The sequence below is a fragment of the Dama dama genome, chromosome 1, assembly GCF_033118175.1.
Source record: "Dama dama isolate Ldn47 chromosome 1, ASM3311817v1, whole genome shotgun sequence".
NCBI classification, from domain to species: domain Eukaryota; kingdom Metazoa; phylum Chordata; class Mammalia; order Artiodactyla; family Cervidae; genus Dama; species Dama dama.
Genome location: NC_083681.1, coordinates 4,809,223 through 4,818,757, shown reverse-complemented (window position 1 = coordinate 4,818,757; position 9,535 = coordinate 4,809,223). Strand labels below are relative to the sequence as shown.

At 36.8% G+C, this 9,535-nt stretch overlaps 1 protein-coding gene across 1 annotated transcript; it reads left to right on the top strand.

Moving 5' to 3' along the window:
- Nucleotides 1-338: 338 nt before the first annotated feature.
- On the top strand, nucleotides 339-9,274 carry LOC133064610 (uncharacterized). The gene is made up of 5 exons (XM_061154937.1): nucleotides 339-725; nucleotides 1,222-1,393; nucleotides 2,585-2,743; nucleotides 8,625-8,693; nucleotides 9,234-9,274. Exons 1-5 carry the CDS (start codon nucleotides 339-341, stop codon nucleotides 9,272-9,274), a joined length of 828 nt encoding a protein of 275 aa, XP_061010920.1.
- The last annotated feature ends 261 nt before the right edge of the window (nucleotides 9,275-9,535 follow it).

Here is a 9,535-nt window from a genome sequence, read left to right as displayed (position 1 = left end):
TTTGTAGGTCAAGCGGTTCTTTCTCCTAGTTCCCTGAATGTCAAAGAACAACGTAGAGGCCATAGGGCCTCAGTTTTCATTTCTCAGTCCCTGCCCCACCTTGTTCGTTACCCTTCTTTGTTCTTTAAATTAACTTTTCTTTCCTTGCTCTCTTTACTAGTCTGTTTCGGCCTCTCCGTGTCTCTTCTCCAGCCTGACCTTCCTCACTTCCTCCCTGGCTGGTGCCGGGCTCTGAGACTCGCCGGCGGCTGCCCTTTGCGCCTTTCCTCATCTCCCTGAGGCCCCTCGTCTCACCCAGCCCTCTCTCAGGCCCTTCAGATTCCCTGGGCTGTTTGCGGATGAGAAACGTTTGCTGCAGCGCGGACAGGAGTCCTGTGCGCAGCCCAGCGGCAGAAGAGGGCGAGGCTGAGAGAAAGGCTGAGCTGGAGACGGAGGCGGCTGGTCCTCCCCAGAGCCTGCAAGAATGCGGCAGCGGGCCGGGAGCACCCGGAGGGACCAGCTCCCGGGGGCCCTGGTCGGGGCTTGAGGACCCGGCCCGCGGGTGGATTTCCAGCCTCACGTGGCCGCGGAACAGGGGCGCCTGGAGAGCAAAGAGAGGGACCCTGGGGGTGCCCACCCTCAGAGTGCAGCCTCCTGCCAACGCGGGAAGGAGAGAGGCGGGAGCGGTGAAAGGGAAAAACCTGCCTCCACTGGCTGCGGAGCGTCGGAGAGCCTGGGGCGCTCCGGTGAGCAGCCGGGGGCGAAGCCCGCCGTGCGGTGGGCGAGCGACCTGCGGAGCTAGCGCTCGGCGCCCTCGGAGGGGCCGCCGGGGGGCGCGACGCGCGGGGCGGCGGGGGCCCTAGGTGGCCGGTGGCAGACCCCAGCCGCGGAGCGCGCGGCGTCCGCGGCGCCAGTGTGTGTACGTGTGTGTGTGTGCGCGCGCGTGCGTGTGTGTGTGTGTGTGTGTGTGTGTGTGTGTGTAGGTGAGAAAGCGAGGGCCGAGCGTGAGTGTGAGCTAGGCACAGATAGAGCGCATGTCTCTTCCCTGCGAGCAGCCAGGAGCCGCTCCACCACCATCTTTTGCATGTGCAATATTTGCAGCCGGACAGCAAACCTCTCCCAGGGCTATGGAGACTGCGGGAAAAATCTGGCAGCTCGGGATGGATTGCTAAGGGAAGTCATAACCCTAAACCATCCAAACCTCTTTTCGTTTTTTTTTTTTCCGGTTGTTTTTAATTTTAGCGCCATAGTCCTCAATGCCTCTCTGAACGGTCTTTAGGAAGAGTGCGAGAGAAAGAGCGCGCGCCAGGGAGAGGAGAAAAGAAGATGAGGATTATTTGCAGACAGATTGTCTTGTTATTTTCTGGATTTTGGGGACTCGCCATGGGAGCCTTTCCGAGCAGCGTGCAAATAGGTAAGCTCTAATCCAGTGGGGTATGCATGTAGGTGGCTTTAGCAGATACCGAAAGTGAGTTAAATGAGTTGCTGGTAAGCAATTTAAGGGAACCGTCGGCGTCTCCTTCCCCCTCTTCTTCTCTCGTCCTTTCTTCCCTTTATAAGGACTGCCTGCTTGGTGCTGGTTCAGTTGAAACAGCACAGAGCGGTTCTCAGTCTATATTCCATCCATCCTCAGTCTATACTCCTATTTGCCTCATGTCGCTGAAGTAGGATTGCGATAAGTTGGGATAAAATCTAATATCTAATGTCTCTTTTCATTTCTTTCTCTGGAGTGTGAAGGGATCTAGAGTTTGCTTAAACAAAACAAAACCCATCCACTCTTCTTCCCGTGCTATAGGCAACAGCTTTCGCTGTTACAAGAAGACATTGTTTAGGTAAAAAAGAAAAAAGACATTTACACTCCGACCTCCTTGCCTTTGCTTGCTACCAGTTAACCGATTCCAAAATTATATCCCTTTCCTGGAACCTTTTCTTCTTTTGTTTTCCTCCTAAATTTTTTGCCCTTAATCCTCCCTCTGGACTTTATTTCTAGGGACCCTATCCGTTCTGTCCTTGGCTTTTTTTTTTTTTTTTTTTTTTTGCTGTTCTTCCCTGTCTTTTGATGGGACGCAGCTATTGAATTCCTTCCAGCTAAGCCCAGGCTCACACTGCATCATTTCTTGTGGACAGTGCACAAACCGGGGCTAATTAGGCTGGGTCCAGGAACTGCATAAAAACAAAGTTCAGATCTCCCTTCTGATTTCCCTCTCACCTGCATGTCACCACAAACCTTCATTTCTGTATTTTAATGCAAATTGTCTTTTCTGCTCATCTGCATGCATCTTAGAAATGCCTGGAGCTGGCTTCTGTGGCAGTGTGCTGGGAATCATAGGGAGGGCAAGAGAGAGAAGGCAAAACACATTCAATGGTCTGTCTCAGAGGTCACTGTGATCATGACAAATTGGGACAGTAAAAAGCTGAGCTGTCCTAAAGACTGAAATGCTAAACATACTCTTTAGAGACAAAGGGCAGTCTCCCAAGATGTGGCAGGGCTAGCTCCTTAAAGTGTGTATTGGTGAATGGCCGTGGATTTGACAGTGCTTGGTGCGGGTGTAATAATAGTTACAAGAGGAGACACTGAACGGGCTTTTTCTGCTGTTTTTGATAGGTGGTCTCTTCATCCGAAACACAGATCAGGAGTACACTGCTTTCCGATTAGCAATTTTTCTTCATAACACTAGCCCCAATGCGTCAGAAGCTCCTTTTAATTTGGTACCTCATGTGGACAACATCGAGACCGCCAACAGCTTTGCTGTAACAAATGCTTGTAAGTAAAACATAAGTTGAAGATAAATGAGAAGAGAGTTAAGATAGGGCAATAGAGTCCCTTTCCTCTGTATTATTACTGTTATTATATTTTAGAAAGACATTCAAGCTCTCCACAGTTTGCTGGTTAGAGAAGAAATCAGAGTTACAGTCAAGATATAGTCTCAGGGATATTTGGCTGGTCTTTCCTTCTCTTCCTTCCTCCTTCCCTCCCTTCGTCTCTCCCTCCCTCCCTCCTCCTCCCTCCCTCCCTTTCTTCCTTTCTTTCTTCTTTACTTTTTCTTGAAATTACTTTCTCCTTTAACATTTCAGTAGTATTCCTACAACCTGAATATCAAGTTAGTGAAAATTGTACTCAGTTTTGTTTTTATTTCTTTTCGTTTGGTTTGCATTTGCTTTTCACTTGAGTGAGCATACATCTTGCTTTTAAAGAAGACACATGCTCTCTTAAACTGGTAAAGGCAATGGAAGGTTTGTTAACAGTGAGAAAGCGGGGAGTGGTGGTGTGGAGGATGTATATTCCACTAGGTTGGTTGACACTGCAGATGATCTGGTGATGTCATTTGAGGCTGCCCTGCTCTTATATTCTGGGTTGTAAATGTCTCTTGCTATCAGGTAATGTATATATCCTATGGCTATAGCTCCATGGATTCTTACCTTGGTGGCAAATCATGTTCATCTCCAATCCACTGAATTCATATACTAACCCAGCTGGATCTTTTATCCCCACAATAAAACCAAGATTTGGTGACCTTACCTAATGCTATAATTAAACAGTTTTTTTAGAGTTCCCTTGTGAAAATACTGTATAACATAAAGTAAAACTATAAGCAACTGTGTATTAATTTAAAAATCAATAAAATATGATCAATAGAGCATTTAGGTTACATTTCACTCTTGAGGGAAATACATGTTTTCCATACCTCCTTATTTTTAGATGCTAATTTACTGCTTCTTAAAATTTATGTGTTAAGATAATTGTTATAGTTTATGTAAGACATGTAGGAATAGTTTCTATATAAAGTTTTGCACAACAATAATAAAATATTCAGTCTGCATTGTATAATATTTTTAATATATCAAGCTGAGTATACTTTTATTTTGAAAGCACTCTTTCTAAGTACAAGAAAGTGTATTTTGAACAAACAAGTGAATTTGAAAACAGAGTTTTTATGTGTTAGGAGCATATCTGTTTCATTTGATTCATATATATCTGCAATTAATTTATCTAACAAATAACATGATCATGTTTCCTTAATTTTAGGCACCTAATTAATACTTTATTTTTGAACTTCATTTCATAAGGAGGTTAAGGCATTTGACTTTTTTTTTTTAATCTGCAGCAATTGTATTAATTTGTAGGAATGCTTTAGTTCCTTTGAGTACTACTTAATTTGAAAAATCACTTTTTATTTAATAATAAAATCAATATTCATTATAAAGATTATTATATGGGAATTGTTTTTAAGCAGAAATGAACATAAATTAGAGCTAAGTTTATGGATAGTTATTTCTTTTAATGTCTTGTTATTATTTTATGTTCCAAGTTTTGATAGAGATGTCAACATTTCAAATAGTTCTAGGTATAAAATATTTTCCTTAGTACATGAATATTATCTGTTGATTTAAGTATTTTCCTTATATCTCTCTTAAGATTTTGGCAACAAAAACACTACTAAGTTTAAAAATAATTCATGATTCAAATACATCTGAAGGTACTTTGTCTACAGTAAATTGCTATTTAAATATATATTTTTATTATTTAATTTTGAAAGACTTTCATAAAAGTGGAGCTATATTAGTTTTATTTTTTCCAGATTAGGTTCTTAAGTATTCTAAAGTTTGTATTATGGCTTCCAGTTTTACAAACTACAGTAATAATTCTTTCTTTTCTCCTTCCATATAATTTGTTAATCTCATTCAGGTTAATTTTAGTATAATTTATGTGATAAAAATGCTATATAGAATAAAATGTTAGTGGCAAAGAACCTGTAAACATAAGAAATTGATAAGAAACTGTACACATCATGAAAAGGTAGAAACAGGTATAAAATATAGACAGTGCACTCTTCTTTAACATGTTACAATTGAGAAAATTGAAGCTAAGAAAACAAAGTCTGCTTATTTTGATTCCAAGTGTAATGTAATGTTAGTGGTATCATGTTTTTCATAATCACTTGTAATTGACTTTGTGTACATGTTTAAAGTATTAAAAAAATAAATTGTAAATACGGGAAATACATTTTCTAGTGAAGAAAGGAAAATTTTTTGACAAATGAGTATGCCAAATGTCCTTAAGGTGAATATAAGCAGAATCTGGGGAACATCAACGTTCAGAGAGTATGGGTCAGGTGACTGGTGTTTGTTAAGTGAACTGACCGAAAGCCTGTACACGCATGATTTTCCAGTCTAATTAAAGGTGAAACATAAGCAATAAGCATGAGGCAACCTCATATATCAAGTGCTATGCCTTTGGGTACAAAAGGTAAAAATAATGTTCTAGAGAATTAACATGAACTTATTCCTCATAGTGATACAGACTAGGTTTTAAAATTTTTCATGTTGTATTAAATATAAAGGTATAATGTGTGTTCAACTAGGTCTATTTTAAATATGATTTTCCTAAAGTGAATCCTTGTAAAACTGCGTAATCTAGTGTCTTTGTGAATGAGAACCACTATGCAGGATATATTTATTTTATGAAATATACACTTAAAAACTAAAAAAGGCAGACTAAGGAATAAAGAGTATTATTGGTCATCTACTGGATAAATGTAATTTAAGGTTGATTCTTCTGTCTCAAAATTAAACTTTAAGGAATATTTTGGACAATCTAAACATTCTGTGTATGGAGTTTACATACTACTTAAGTATAAACCCCAATAAACTCAAAATTTGCACTGTTGGGGTAAATCTCAAGTTTCTGAAGGAGAATGGGGTTTATTTTGGCTTGTAACTTTTTTTTTTTAAACAGCATTTGTGTAAGATTAAATTAAAATACTGTTCTCTTTTTAAACTATTCCCATTGTTGAAAAATCATACTTTGCCTAGTATAAAACTAAAATTATAAGAAATACAGATAAAATAGAATTATGGCATATTTCAATAACAAAGTATAGGTGTAATAGGTAGTCAAATTTCAAAATGTAATTAAAGATATACATTTTTTTTTTTTTGCTGTAATCTATTCAAAGTATGGGCTTTGCCAAAATAGATATTTAAAAAATAATTTGATGTGGACAATTTTCTTTAACAAAATATTATGCATTTGACCCCAAATAGCTATCTTCACAAGCAAACATGCTAGGTAAATTGAGTATGCTCTCTGCAAAACATTTAAGACAACCTAAAATGAGGCTGTGTTCTTATATTTTTCTAATAGTTAATAAAGATGTTTTTGTTTGGAGGATGATATATCTTAAATTTGGTCAAAGCAATAATAACCAAAATACTGACATAGTCTATCATCAAGTTTTCTAAAAGATAAAAAAATGAGATATTGCAATTATTCCTTTAGTTCAGTTCTGTTTGAAATCCTGTGAAAGAAGCAGTCTCTTTACAATAAAACACAGAGATGTTCAGTTTCTCAAATTATTCTTTTAATTTCAAATGGGTAGTAGGAAATACATAATGATATAGATTAAGTAGTCATGCAGATTAAGTAGTCACTTAGGTGAAATAGAATTTTTGTTGAATATTTCCAACTTTTTAAACTTGAATAGGAAAGACTAACTGGTTAATATTTTTGTTGTCTTTTATTTGTTTATTTTTTAATGATTTGTTTATCTTACTCTCCTTTTCTGTCTAAAATCTGTCTATTCAGTGGTTTGCAACATGACGGATTGGAAAGTTGCAAATCAAGAATAGAATGCATATTATACCCTAGTAATGATGAAAAAGTTGTTCTTTTTTACCTTAAATATTAATTCTATTTGTGAAGGGTTTAGTTATCAACCCTAAATATCCAAGTTGAGTGCTACTTGTAAAAGTAGGTTATTATGTAAAATATACTTGTTTAGTTAATCTAAATATGTTTTAAATGTGACAGTATATGCAATAGGGTCTGCAGGCATTTTTGTTTATGTACTAGGGACTTAATTCAAACATGTTAAATTTAAGGGTGCTGAATTAATAAGCTTTAACTGAAGCTGAATTTTGGCTTTAACAATGTTTAAATATGATATATTTTTCTTTTCAGGAACATGAAACCCTAAAAAGGCATTCTAAGAGTATATATTGGACTAATATAATATCTTAAAAATGCTAAAATTAAAATTCTGATATTTTGACTTTTATAGGTTGTTATAAGAAATATATTAAAATATTGAATTCTATTGAATTGAATTGAATATTGTTTGACTTCTGATTGTTTTTAGGAAAATGGATTACTGTAATTAGGTTTCCTTATTTTGAGTTGATAGCAAGATTCTATGTTGATTTGAAATAATTACTTAGTTTTATAATATTATTTCCCCCTTTTATCTTAATTTTCCATCATGAGATTGATGACAAAGATGAGTCATATTCCTGTGGCTTGGACCTTTCTTAAATGATGCACAATTTGCATTGATGTATTTCAGAATTGTCACAGGATTAAACTTCCATAAAGCCATTTGAAAAAATTCTCTTTACTTTTTTCTAATGAATTCTCCAAAGAGGTGTTTATTTCTCAAAGAGGAACAATTTTTACTTTCTGACTTTAGGAATTATGTATATATCTTATTAACAGAATTTTACTGGTGTTCAGGAATTTAAAATGAAGAATTAATTCCATATACCTTACATTTTATTATAACACAAATTTTAAACTGGTTTTGTGTACATGATTTTATTTGACCTCAACTAGTCTTGGAGTGAGCCTGTCTGCGAAGATAGTCATTATTTTTTAGGTAAGCCAGATTTGGCTCAAAGAAATCGCTTAATTTGCCAAAGACCATGTAGCTAATAAGTCACAGAGCTGAGATTTGAACCCAGTTGTTCTAGTCACTATCCTAGCACTTTAACCAGGAGATCCTGGATGTGAAAAATACATCTGTACTGAGATTACTTGAATCAAGAAATAAAATAACTCTTTTTTTTTTCTAATTTTATTTTAATATTTTGAAGAAAATAGGGCAAGACATTTCTGGGCAACTTATTCATTAATCAGATGACAGTGACTGATGCAGCAAAGACTGAAGTCATATTTTGTAATGACTCTGCCCATTCACTCTCTAGATTAGATAATAAACATAGTCACTTATTCATTAAACATGTTTATCAAGGACAACTGTCTTTAAGACATTCTACTGGAGAAGGAAATGGCAACCCACTCCAGTATCCTTGCCTGGAAAATCACATGGACTGAGGAGCCTGGTAGGCTACAGTCCATGGGGTCGCAAAGAGTCAGACACAACTGAGTGACTTCACTTTCACTTTCACTAGAAATGAAGATTGATGTTTAGTTGCTAAATCATTGAATATGGTTTAGTCTGACCGTAGTACTGAGTGTGAGGGGAAGGATAGGTGTGCCAAGGGGTGAAGCTTTGTACATCCACACAGGGGCTTGAAGCTCTTGTAAGGAAACTCTTGAATAAAAGGGGGACCCATAAATGATTTAACACAACAGTGCCATAATCAGATTTATGTTTTATAAAGAACAGGATGATTTCAAGAAGGAAAATGTATCAGAAGGGGGCAAAATGGGAAGAAAAAAACAGTTGCCTTAAAGTAGTACAATTTAGGGTGATAAGTTCTTGAATAAAAGTGGAAGCTCTGAGACAAGAGAAAAGTAAATAGATCCATACAGAACTGTTGACAGAATGTAGTGATGGATTGGATGTCTGTGTAGGCTGGTGAAAAGAAGTATGGTAAAAATTAAAGATGATTTCTTTAATTTTTAGTTCTGACAAATTATCAAAACCAAACTAGGAAGGAGCACACCGAAGAAGGAGCAGATTTGAATGAGGAAGGTGAGTTTAGTGTGGATATACGGATAAGGAGGCATTTAAATGCAATAGAGTTTTGGACATATGTATCTGGAGCTCTTGGGCTCACTCTGAACTGAAGAGAGACACTGAATAATGGCTGAAACCATGGATGTGGATGAGCAAAAAGCAGTGAAAAGAATGCTGAGGACAAAATCCCAGGAAATACCAGTACTTCAGGGACAAGGAAAGAAAAGGAAACTGAAGGAAATGGGTCAGAGTTCAGAGGAAAGTGAGGTAAGAATAATTCACGGGAGCCAAGAGATAGGAAGAATTTCAAGTAAATAGTGATCCATCACGTCTTTGATTGACAAATTTTAATAACAAGTTGCAAGGGTAATTGATCTTTAACATCAGTCTTTTCTTCTCTTTTCTTTAGTGTTTTTTTGTATTTTGACTAAGAAAAAAAAAGCAGCCTTTATTAATCCCACATAGATTCTATTAATTCATACTCTTTGTGTATAGTGGCCTAGAATATTCTTATAATTAGTGATAGGGATAATCTTTTCTGGACTTTTGATCCAGATGGGCTTGGACTTGCAACTGATAGTGAGCCAGTTACTTGAACTTTTGAGCCTCAGTTTCTTCATTCATTAACAAAAGACACACGCATTTTATGAATATTAGAAAAGTGCTTGGAAAATATTTAGCCTATAACTATAACTCAATTAAATTTAGCTGTATTACATTTTCTGTGTCATATAGAACATTTATTTCTGAATCAGTGCAAAAGTTTCAAGTTTATATTTTCTGTTTATATTTTGAAAAGCAGTTTGTGTTTTGAATAAATATATTTTATTTATATTTCATAGGAATTTTTGACCTCT